The sequence below is a fragment of the Mirounga leonina genome, unplaced genomic scaffold (genome assembly GCF_011800145.1).
Source record: "Mirounga leonina isolate KUSES-001 unplaced genomic scaffold, KU_Mleo_1.0 Mir_173, whole genome shotgun sequence".
Lineage (NCBI taxonomy): Eukaryota > Metazoa > Chordata > Mammalia > Carnivora > Phocidae > Mirounga > Mirounga leonina.
Window position 1 is genome coordinate 33,500,028 of NW_023270447.1, and position 12,704 is coordinate 33,512,731.

Sequence of the window (12,704 nt, forward strand, 5' to 3'; positions counted from 1 at the left end):
AGGAGGAGAGGAGGAAGAAGGGCAGCAGCAGTCTGAAGATGCACATCATCTTAAGTTGTAATACAGTATATGGGAACAAAAATATTGTACCTTGTAAACTGCCAAGTGCAAGGCTGTAAATCCGTTTCTTGTTAGTCGAGATGGGCGAAGCCCTTTTAACATAAGGGTTCTAATATGTGACTTGTTACCTTAAAGAGAAAAGTGAAAAAAGGTTAAATTATTATGGGAGTAGACCAAGTGACTTTAAAATTTCTCTTTGATTTAATGATAAATTCACACTGATGTATGAAAATGTCGAATTGTGGCACCTGAGTAGCTCAGGTGGCTCAGGCAGTTGAGTGTCTGACTCTCGGTTTTGGCTCAGGTCATGATCTCAAGGTCTTGGGATCACCAGCCTTGGGCTCTGTGCTTAGCACAGAGTCTGCTTATCTCCCTCCCCCTACCAACTCACTGGTGCTCTTGCTCTCTCTGTCTCTCAAATAAATAAATAAATAGGGGGAGGAACAAGATGATGGAGGAGTAAGAGACCTGGATTTCATCTGCTCTCAGGAATTCAGCTGGATAGGGAACAAACCATTCTGAACACCAATGAACTCAACAGGAGATTGAAGAAAAGAATAGCAACAACTCTCTGAACAGGAAAGCGACCACTTTCTGGAACGTAGGACGTGGAGAGAAGTGAATCCAATGCGATATTCGGGAGGATAGACGGCGGGGGAGGGGGCCTCTGTGGGCCACTTCTGGCAAGTGATAGAGCCATGGAGCACAAAATCAGAACTTTTAGAAGTCAGCTCCACTGAGGGACATCCCTCCAGTGACTAAGCGGGGAGTGGAACCCTCGCAGGACAGTGTGGTCTCAGGACCCTCGGAGTCACAGAAAGACCAGGGGTGCCTGAGTGCAGCAGAGCTCCCAGGTATCGGAGCAGGGAAGCTGGCTGCAGAGACGGAGCTGAGGCGAGGGCTCTCAGCTTGGGGTTGCCATAAACCGTGATCCGCGGCACAGTCGGGCCCCTGCTCCTCCAGCAGGGACCCAACAAGCGGCAGATCCGGGGAGACTCACCTTCCTCCCCTGGGAGGAGTGGTGCGGGAGCGCACCGCAGGGATCTACTGGGTTTGGGGACTCCACACGGGGTCGGGTGCCAGAGATAAAAGCGTGCGGTCACAGGCTGGGTGAGCACGGAGTGTGGTGGGAGACCGGGGAGACGGGAGTGACTGACTGCTTTTCTCTGGGGGTGCACTGAGGAGCCAGGCCCTGAGTTCTTGGCTCCTCTGGGGTGGAGATTGGGAGGCCACCATTTTCACTTTCCTCCTCCAAAGCTGTAGGGAAAGCTTGCAGGGAACAAAAGCTAGGAGAGCAAACCTGAGCAGATTACTCAGCCCGGACCGGCAAGGGCGGAGCAATTCTGTCTCCAGCAAAGACATTTGGGAACCATGGCAACAGGCCCCTCCCCCAGAAGATCAGCGAGAACACCCAGCCACGACCAAGTTTACTGATCAATGAGAATGGCAGAACTCCAGCGCTAGGGGAATACTGCACATAGAATTCATGGCTTTTTTTTTACCATGATTCTTTAGTCTTTCAAAGTTAATTTTTTTAACTGTCTTTCTTTTTTTTTAATTTTTCTTTTTCTCTTTTTCAACCAACATCTTATCAATCCCTTTTTTAAAAGACATTTTTTATTTTTCATTTTTAGAGTCATATTCTATCCCTTCATAGTAGTTACCCTTATTTTTGGCATATATATATGTTGTACTCACTTTAAAATTTTGAGATACAGTTTCTTCTAACAGATCAAAATATACCCTAAATCTCTAGTATTTGGCTTTGTTCTAGTCTTCTGCCTGATCACATTCTCTCCCTTTTTTTCTTTTTTTTTTAAATCCTCTTCTTTCTTTTTTCAACCAACTTCTTATCTTATCAATTCCTTTTATAAAATCTTTTATAACTTTCATCTTTACAGTCATATTCCATCCCTTATCGTATTAACCCTTATTTTTGTACATATATAAATTTTTCTTTCTTTAAAATTTTGGGAGGCATTTTCTTCTAACAGACCAAAATATTCCCCAAATCTAGTGTGTGGCACTGATCTATGCACCAGCCTGATCATATTTGATCATATTCTGTTTTGCTTTGTTTTGTTATTGTTTTTATCTTTTTCTTTCTTTTTTTTTTCTTTCTTTCCCTTTCTTTCCCCCTGGTTTCAGGTCTTTTCTGATTTGTTGAGTGTATATTTTCTGGGGATGTTGTTACCCTGTTAGCATTTTGTTCTCTCATTAATCTATTCTCCTCTGGACAAAATGACAAGATGGAAAAAAACCACCTCAACAAAAAGAACAAGAGGCACTACTGACAGCCAGGGACCTAATCAATACGGACATTAGTAAGATGTCGGAAATAGAGTTCAGAATGATGATTTTAAAGATACTATCTGGGCTTGAAAAAAGCATGGAAGTTATTAGAGAAACCCTTTCTGGAGGAATGAAAGAACTAAAATCTAATCAAGTCAAAATAAAAAAGGCTATTAATGAGGTACAATAAAAAATGGAGGCTCTAACTGCTAGGATAAATGAGGCAGGAGAATCAGTGATATAGAAGACCAAATGATGGAAAATAAAGAAGCTGAGAAAAAGAGAGATAAAGAACTACTGGATCAGGATGGCAGAATTCGAGAGATAAGTGATACCATAAGATGAAACAACATTAGAATAATTGGGATCCCAGAAGAAGAAGAAAGAGAGAGAGGGGCAGAAGGCATATTGGAGGAAATTATAGCAGAGAACTTCCCTAATTCGGGGAAGGAAACAGGCATCAATATCCAGGAGGCACAGAGAACCCCCCTCAAAATCAATAAAAAGAGGTCAACACCCGACATCTAATAGTAAAACTTACGAGTCTCAGAGACAAAGAGAAAATCCTGAAAGCAGCTCGGGACAAGAGATATGTAACCTACAATGGTAGAAACATTACATTGGCAACAGACCTATCCACAGAGATCTGGCAGGCCAGAAAGGACAGGCATGATATATTCAGAGAACTAAATGACAAAAATATGCAGCCAAGAATACTATATCCAGCTAGGCTGTCATTGAAAATAGAAGGAGAGATAAAAAGCTTCCAGGACAAACAAAAACTAAAGGAATTTGCAAACATGAAACCAGCCATACAAGAAATCTTGAAAGGGGTCCTCTAAGCAAAGAGAGAGCCTAAAAGCAACATAGACCAGAAAGGAACACAGACAATATACAGTAACAGTCACCTTATAGGCAATAAAATGGCATTAAATTCATATCTTTCAATAGTTACCCTGAATGTAAATGGGCTAAATGCCCCAATCAAAAGACACGGGCTATCAGATTGGATTAAAAACCAAGACCCATCGATATGCTGTCTGCAAGAGACTCATTTTAGACCCAAAGACACCCCCAGATTGAAAGTGAGGGGGTGGAAAACCATTTACCATGCTAATAGACACCAGAAGAAAGCTGGGGTGGCAATCCTTGTATCAGACAAATTAGATTTTAAACCAAAGACTGTAATAAGAGATGAGGACGGACACTATATCCTACTAAAGGGTCTATCCAACAAGAAGATCTAACAATTATAAATATCTATTCCCCTAGCATGGGAGCAGCCAATTATATAAGCCAATTAATAACAAAAGCAAAGAAACACATCAACAACAAACAATAATAGTGGGGGACTTTAACACCCCCCTCACTGAAATGGACAAATCATCTAAGCAAAAGATCAACAAGGAAATAAAGAGTTTAAATGACACACTGGACCAAATGGACTTCACAGACATATTCAGAACATTCCATATCAAAGCAACAGAATACACATTCTTCTCTAGTGCCCATGGAACGTTCTCCAGAAGAGATCACATTGTAGGTCACAAATCAGGTCTCAACTGGTACCAAAAGATTGGGATAATTCCCTGCCTATTTTCAGACCACAATGCTTTGAAACTAGAACTCAATCACAAGAGGAAAGTCGGAAAGAACTCAAATACATGGAGGCTAAAGAGCATCCTACCAAAGAATGAATGGGTCAACCAGGAAATTAAAGAAGAATTAAAAAATTCATGGAAACAAATAAAAAGAAAACACAACTGTTCAAAATCTTTGGGATGCAGCAAAGTCAGTCCTAAGAAGAAAGTTTATAGCAATACAAGCCTTTCTCAAGAAACAAGAAAGGTCTCAAATACACAACCTAACCCTACACCTAAAGGAACTGTAGAAAGAACAGCAAATAAAGCCTAAACCCAGCAGGAGAAGAGAAATAATAAAGATCAGAGCAGAAATCAATGAAATAGAAACTAAAAGAACAGTAGAACAGATCAACAAAACTAGGAGCTGGTTTTTTGAAAGAATTAATAAGATTGATAACCCCCTGGTCCAAACAGAAAAGAGAAATGACCCAAATAAATAAAAGCATGAAAGAAAGAGGAGAGATCACAACCAACATCAAAGAAATACAAACAATTATAAGAACATATTATGAGCAACTCTATACCAGGAAATTAGATAATCTGGAAGAAATGGATGCATTCCTAGAGATGTATCAACTACCAAAACTGAACCAGTAAGAAATAGAAAACCTGAACAGACCTATAACCACTAAGGAAATTGAAGCAGTCATCAAAAATCTCCCAACAAACAAGAGCCCAGGGTCAGATGGCTTCCCAGGGGAATTCTACAAAACATTTCAAGAAGAATTCATACCTATTCTTCTGAAACTGTTCCAAAAATAGAAATGGAAGGAAAACTTCCAAACTCATTTTATGAGGCCAGCATTACCTTGATCCCCAAACCAGACAAAGACCCCATCAAAAAGGAGAATTACAGACCAATATCCTTGATGAACATGGATGCAAAAATTCTCACCAAAATACTAGCCAATAGGATCCAACAGTACATTAAAAGGATTATTCACCATGACCAAGTGGGATTTATCCCTGGGCTGCAAGGTTGGTTCAACACCCACAATTCAATCAATGTGATACAATACATTAATAAAAGAAAGAACAAGAACCATATGATCCTCTCAATAGATGCAGAAAAAGCATTTGACAAAGTACAGCATCCTTTCTTGATCAAGACTCTTCAGAGTATAGGGATAGAGGGTACATACCTCAATATCATAAAAGCCATCTTTGAAAAACCCACAGTGAATATCATTCTCAATGGGGAAAAACTGAGAGCTTTCCCCCTAAGGTCAGGAACGCGGCAGGGATGTCCACTATCACCACTGCTATTCAAAATAGTATTAGAAGTCCTAGCCACAGCAATTAGAAAACAAAAAGAAATAAAAGGCATCCAAATCAGCAAAGAAGTCAAACTCTCACTCTTTGCAGATGATATGATACTTTATGTGGAAAACCCCAAAGACTCCACCCTCAAACTGCTAGAACTCATACAGGAATTCAGTCAAGTGGGAGGATATAAAAACAATGCACAGAAATCAGTGGCATTCCCATACACCAACAACAAGACAGAAGAAAGAGAAATTAAGGAGTCGATCCCATTTACAATTGCACCCAAAACCATAAGATACCTAGGAATAAATCTAACCAAAGAGGCAAAGGATCTGTACTCAGAGAACTATAAAATACTTATGAAAGAAATTGAGGAAGACACAAAGAAATGGAAAAACGTTCCATGCTCATGGATTGGAAGAACAAATATTGTGAAGATGTCAATGCTACCTAGAGCAATCTACACATTCAATGCAATCCCCATCAAAATACCATCCACTTTTTTCAAAGAAATGGAACAAATAATCCTAAAATTTGTATGGAACCAGAAAAGACCCCGCATAGCCAGAGGAATGTTGAAAAGGAAAAGCAAAGCTGGTGGCATCACAATTCCAGACTTCCAGGTCTATTACAAAGCTGTCATCATCAAGATAGTATGGTACTGGCACAAAAACAGACACATAGATCAATGGAACAGAATAGAGAGCCCAGAAATGGACCCTCAACTCTATGGTCAATTAATCTTGGACAAAGCAGGAAAGAATATCCAATAGAAAAAAGACAGTCTCTTCAACAAATTGTGCTGGGAAAATTGAACAGCCACATGCAACAGAATGAAACTGGACCATTTCCTTACACTACACACAAAAATAGACTAAATGTTTGAAAGACCTAAATGTGAGACAGGAGTCCATCAAAATCCTAAAGGAGAACATAGGCAGCAACCTCTTTGACCTCAGCCGAAGCAACTTCTTCCTAGAAACATCGCCAAAGGCAAGGGAAGCAAGGGCAAAAATGAACTATTGGGATTTCATCAAGATAAAAAGCTTTTGCCCAGCAAAAGAAACAGTCAACAAAACCAAAAGACAACCGAAAGAATGGGAGAAGATATTTGCAAATGACATATCAGATAAAGGGCTAGTATCCAAAATCTATAAAGAACTTCTTAAACTCAACACCCAAAGAACAAAGAATCCAATCAAGAAATGGGCAGAAGACATGAACAGACATTTTTCCAAAGAAGACATCCAAATGGCCAACAGACACATGAAAAAGTGCTCAACATAGCTTGGCATCGGGGAAATCCAAATCAAAATCTCAATGATGTATCACCTCACACCAGTCAGAATGGCTGAAATTAACAAGTCAGGAAACGACAGATGTTGGTGGGGATGCGGAGAAAGGGGAACCCTCCTACACTGTTGGTGGGAATGCAAGCTGGTGCAGCCACTCTGGAAAACAGTATGGAGGTTCCTCAAAAAGTTGAAAATAGAGCTACCATACGATCCAGCAATTGCACTACTGGGTATTTATCTCAAAGATACAAAAGTAGGGATCAGAAAGGGTACATGCACCCAATGTTTATAGCAGCAATGTCCACAATAGCGAAACTATGGAAAGAGCCAAGATGTCCATCGACAGATGAATGGATAAAGAAGATGTGGTATATAAATATACACACACACACACAATGGAATATTATGCAGCCATCAAAAGGAATGAGATCTTGCCATTTGCCACAACGTGGATGGAACTGGAGGGTGTTATGCCAAGCGAAATAAGTCAATCAGAGTAAGACATGTATCATATGACCTCACTGATATGAGGAATTCTTAATCTCAGGAAACAAACTGAGGGTTGTTGGAGTGGTGGGGGGTGGGAGGGATGCGGTGGCTGGGTGATAGACACTGGGGAGGGTATGTGCTATGGTGAGCACTGTGAACTGTGCAAGACTGTTGAATCACAGATCTTTACCTCTGAAAGAAATAATACAATATATGTTATAAAAGAGAAGAAGATAGCAGGAGGGGAAGAATGAAGGGGGGAAATCGGAATGGCAGATGAACCATGAGAGACGATGGACTCTGAAAAACAAACTGAGGGTTCTAGTGGGGAGGGCGGTGGGATGATGGGTTAGCCTGGTGATGGGTATTAAAGAGGGCACGTTCTGCATGGAGCACTGGGTGTTATACGCAAACAATGAATCATGGAATACTACATCAAAAACTAATGATGTAATGTATGTGATTAATATAACAATAAAAAAGGAAAAAAATAAATATTAAAAAAAATGTCAGACTGCTGTTCTGCGGGCCATTTGTAAAGTCTTCTATTAATTGACAGCCATCCTTAGTAATGAACATTTCTATTACACTTACAGAACTTTGTATCAGTGCTGTTTATTTAAATCATTTGTGTTACATTTTTTTCTGTAGTACTCTCATCAGTTGGTTTTAAAACATAAAAACATGAAAATTCATTTAATAAACAGTGAAAAAGCTTAGATAAAAATCTAGTGGTACAGGATTCCTCAGAACATCATTAGCAGTAGAGCTTATTTATTTAGATCAGAGAAATCTGGAAGAAATAACTAAGGTTGGGAAAACATGTTTAAATTTAGAAGATCTGTTAAGTAGAGTCTGTTTAGTTTGTTCTGGGAGGAATGCTTAAGGAATATGGTTAGAGTCAATATATCTGCATTAGTGTTTTTTATTTAAAACCTGAGTTCAATGAATACTAGTTTGTATTAACAAAGTAAATATTAATCATTCATTAATTTAAAAATGTATTATCTACTATATACCAGTGCTTGGGATACATTAATGAACAAAACTGAACAAAATAAGAGCCAAATTAAACTCTAAATCTTCACTTTGATCAATCTTCACTTTGAGATTTTATCTTTGGCATTTATCTTACCTCACACATATTTTACTGCAGATTGTAAAGTGATTGCATGATGATATTTTAGGGAATGCTTTAAGTGCTTCTGAATTTAACCTAATCCCTGACTGGCATGGCCAATACTGAATTTTTTTGTTTTAATTTCCAAGCAAATTAAGTGACTTGGGTCAGGGTAGGAACACAATGAAACTTAAATTCAGAGCTAAATCATTTGGAACATCTGCCTGGTAGTTACTGCTTCAACTGAAGGTTATCAGGGTTGTAGGGACAAAGCAAAAAAGAAAATTGAGCATGAATAGAATTCTCTTGTAGACTATTAAGCAGCTCAAATCATTGGCCATATATACACACAACTAGTTTGTAAAGTATTGAGTTTCAAGCACTCACCTCCACAAATACAACATAGATGAAGTAGAGACAGCCCATTTTCTGTGCGGTAATTTAAGTTGACTTTATTGAAGGCATCATCAGAGCTGAAAAAAAAAAGTTTTTCAGATGACTAAAAATTTCACCTTTTAGTTTACTATTTTTCACTTGAAAACTTATAAAAGGGAAACCTGTTACTATAAATTCAGAAGCATGTCTTTTCTAGGATTTTGTGGCATCTAGAAAAAGAATTTTGAATATGCATCTATATGAAGAATACTTAAAATCAAGAGGAAATAATATGAAAGTTAGAGAGACAAGTTTAAATTAAGGACTGTTAAGCAGTTTTGTGTTCTATATATAATTTGAACTTTTCAAGGAAACTTTATGAATTAAAATTTTTGTATAAGAGAAATAGAAAACAGACATTTGAAAGTAAACTCATTCACATTCAAAATTTCTCATCGTATTTATGGAGAAAGTCAAGAAATTCCCTCCAAGAAGGAAAAAAAAAAAGTAGCATTTGATAAGAGATTGGAGAGAGGAATATAATCCCGATGTTTTACAGATTCTGCCTGAAGCAAAGTTTCCTTGTACTCTGACAGGGTCAGATTTCACAGATAAAGGAGGTCTAAACTCTGATTGGTACTATGATACAATCCCTGGAGAGAGGTAGTGTTAGTGATTCAATTAGTAAAATCCTTGCCTTTGTCTGAACAGAGAGCATTGCCCCAGGAGGGCCCTAGACAGCCAAAGATAGTCTTGGAAAAGGAATGTAAAGCTAAAATTCTTGACCTCTTGAAGTCGTTGGTACTCCCAGGGCATTTTTCGGTAGAAATGAGATCATATCCTTGGCCTCCCAGGTCAATTTCAAGCGGCTTCCTGCCTATTTAAATCTCCAGCAGCTTTAGTGAGATAGCATAGTCTTTGGTGAGTGAGCCTTCCATATCATTTGTAAAGTACTTACAGTTGAAAGGTACTATAAATTCAGGACATTATCATCAAGGCACCCAGTTAAGCACTTCAAAAGCTACTGGAATATTTAAAATAGAAAAGAAAAGGTGCTATTTCCAGGGTGCTGCTAAAAAGAGAAAAATCTCTAAATCTAGAGACATTGAAGGATCTCAGTGAAAACTTTAATTAGCAATGGCAAGCCCAGTGGTTTGTTTTCATAGAATATTCTAGAACATCCCCATCCTCATAACCTTCTTGCTTTGCACGTTCAACTTCCCAGCTGCAAAGTCCACAGACATGCTTATTCATATTGAGAAATATACCTCAACTTGCTTTGGAATGCTATATGTAGAAGTACAATAAACTCAGAGTCATCTTTACAAATGTTAATAATAGAGCAAGGAGACAAGGATTTTGGGAAAAATAGCTAAGAGTTTAACTCACTCTTATCTGTGCTTTCCCCCAGTTCAATGAATGATGCCAAAAAAATATTTCTGATGAAAATACTACTGTTTTAAATATCTATTTAAAATGAACCTAATTGTAAATGGTATTCCTATTTTATGGTACGTGCAGGAACTTCACAAAATAACATGGTTCTTGGAAATGTGTGGCCTTTGCCTGAGCCAGGCTTCTAAACTCTTAAAGCCAATTGTATTATAGATGTCTTGCAGAAATTAAACTTAATAGGTAGTACTAAACAAAGTGCACTCAGCAGCCCAGACTTACAAGTGCATTCACAGAGGTCTTCTCTGTGGTTATGATTTCAAATAGTACAGGTTTTCTGAAGAGCTGAACTCTGCTTTTAAACCTAAGTGGATGGGGTTTTTCCTCTTAAAGTTTGTAGGAAATCAGTGTCCATAAATAAAAAGGGAAAGGAAACTGACTAACCATTGAAGATGTTGATTGACAATGATTTAGAAACTCTGAGCTGAATTGGCTTTTCTTTCCTGGTCCTTCCATTATCCAGCAATAAAAACACACAATAAGATCAAAAGACAGAAAACAAAGTATTGGGTGGGGAAGGAAAGGGAAATCTTCTGTTAAATGTAAAGAAATATATAACCTTCAGCCTAAAAGAAGAACAGGGAAGGAAGTATCTTTTGAGCTAACTATAATGAACTTAATGGCGAACGCAGAAAGAAGAAAAGGCTTGGGAGCTCCTCTGTAGCAATAAACCCTTGAGAAAATTAGTTTTTCAATGTATTTCTAATATTATACAGCAATATTTGCCATGTTTTGATGTTTTAAAAGTGGAAAATCATTTCAGCAGTGTAGGTAATCCTTAAAAGCTTGGGCCTTGTATTTATGCAAGGATTGAAATCCTATTCTGCTTCTGCCTTTTAAGTAGTTTTTTTCCTCCCCTCCAATTTGGACAAGTTATTAAACCTCTTCAAGCTATAATTTCTTCAGTTATGAAATGATTAAAATAATGCATAGAGATTGTATTGTTGTGAAGGATACATGAGGTTAGGGCTTACTGTAGTACCTAGCACATATGTTATCAATAAATCGTTATTTTATTATTATTACTATTGTTAACAAGGTCACTGAGTGTACAACTTCCCCTGCATAGTCTAAATCTTGGGAGAATTTTAGCACAATTTTCAAACCAAGTTTGACCTTCTTCAATCTCTCACATTTGATAACCTGTAAAATTTCCTGATTTTGAGAATTTTATAGATGTATTTTATGCTCATGGTGGCTCTCATTCAGGCTCCTAGAAAATGTCTGACCTTGTCTTCACATGCTTTTAAAAAGACTACCAACTTGGATGTTGTGACACCTAGCACCTGTCAGTGACTCAGAGCAACTACTAGAATCACAATTTTGTAATGTAAGTCCAGGGGCATCATGGGAAGGCTATTTTCAACCCTGTAGATATTAACTTAACAAAGGAGGAAAAAAGAGGGGATCTTAGAAATCCAAAGGGGGGGGAACAGTTGCACTGAAAGGTTTTATGAGAAGATAGACTCAATTGCTTTCTTATTCCATGATCTAACTTTGATGATGCATTCAATCAGTCTGGCGCAACACCTACTAAACATCAACTTTGTGCTCCACCTCTGTTCTTAATAATCATCTTACCATGTTCTCAACAGTTTACTTGATATAAAACTACTCACTGTGTCCCGGATCCTTTAAGTGCATTAGTCCTGGAAAAATGCATGCTAGATAGAATTCTGCAATTGACCTCAGCATTAGTCCTGATCTCGAATGCCCTGATCAGCTTTGCAAAGAAAGTAAACACTGAATAAACAGAAAATATAAGATGATAAAGTTTATGGCTTTATTTAAAATAAGAATAACCCTAAATGAATAACTATTGTTTAGATAAGTAAAATTGAAAGCATGAATTATATTAGTGACTTTTTGTTCAACAATCAATTCTTAACTCACTGAATCTTAAAGTAGACTTGACCATTCATGTGTGACTCGATATACAGTCCTAAAGAGCTCCTTGCTCAAAACAACGCTATTGTCTGCTGTTTTTGTTCTTCTCTTGAATTATATCCTCCTTGAACTCGTGCAACTTCTATTAATGGCAACAAAATGAATCAACTGAGAATAGGATCCCACAATATTTGGCAGTCAAGTGCAATTTTAATAGTACAATTTTTATCTTAACTTTAATAACTGGAATGTAATTTTTTAAATGAGAGTTATTTTGGGGCTATATTTGAATCCTAATGCTTACTCCCCATTAACTTCTAGTCAAATCTTTCTGTTTTGAAACACGTAATTAAAATATTCAAGGTTTTAATGCAATCATTCCTAGGAGAGATATTTCATATTTTGTTCTTTTGCCTCTTCTAAAGGAACTGTGTATGTCAAATTCCCTGTCAATTGAACATCACTTATGTATTCTAATACCCTAAGCTCAATTTATTTTTTAATTTCCCCTTACATTTTTCATCACCTGCCATGCCATACTGTAACTTAACATATCCTAATGAGTTCATAGTGCTTGCTGAGGTATGGATGAAGTTCCTAATTAAAATGAAGTCACTATTATGAATATATTTCTAACAGTAAATTCTGTCTTTAATCATTAAAAATGGTAGTCCTGTACCCAAAGGTTACTTTCTTTCTTGTAGCATAATGAACTCTTTTCTTAGCCTTTATCTTTTATACAGAAAAGTACGCAGTTTTGTGATCCAATTAAATTTCTTTCTCATGACCTCATCCTTTCAAGAAAATATCTGACATGACCACAAA

General features: G+C 37.6%; 1 protein-coding gene across 4 annotated transcripts in view; it reads right to left on the reverse strand.

The window, feature by feature from the left end:
* Positions 1-12,704, reverse strand: part of LOC118019268 (serine/threonine-protein kinase TNNI3K) — a 306,409-nt gene that overhangs the window by 278,869 nt on the left and 14,836 nt on the right. For all 4 annotated transcript variants that reach the window (XM_035018269.1, XM_035018271.1, XM_035018270.1 and 1 more), the window contains exons 3-4: positions 8,553-8,638; positions 91-188 (exon numbers count right to left, since the gene is read on the reverse strand). In XM_035018269.1, coding sequence (XP_034874160.1) covers positions 91-188; positions 8,553-8,638 — 184 coding nt within the window. The remainder of the gene's footprint in view (positions 1-90; positions 189-8,552; positions 8,639-12,704) is intronic.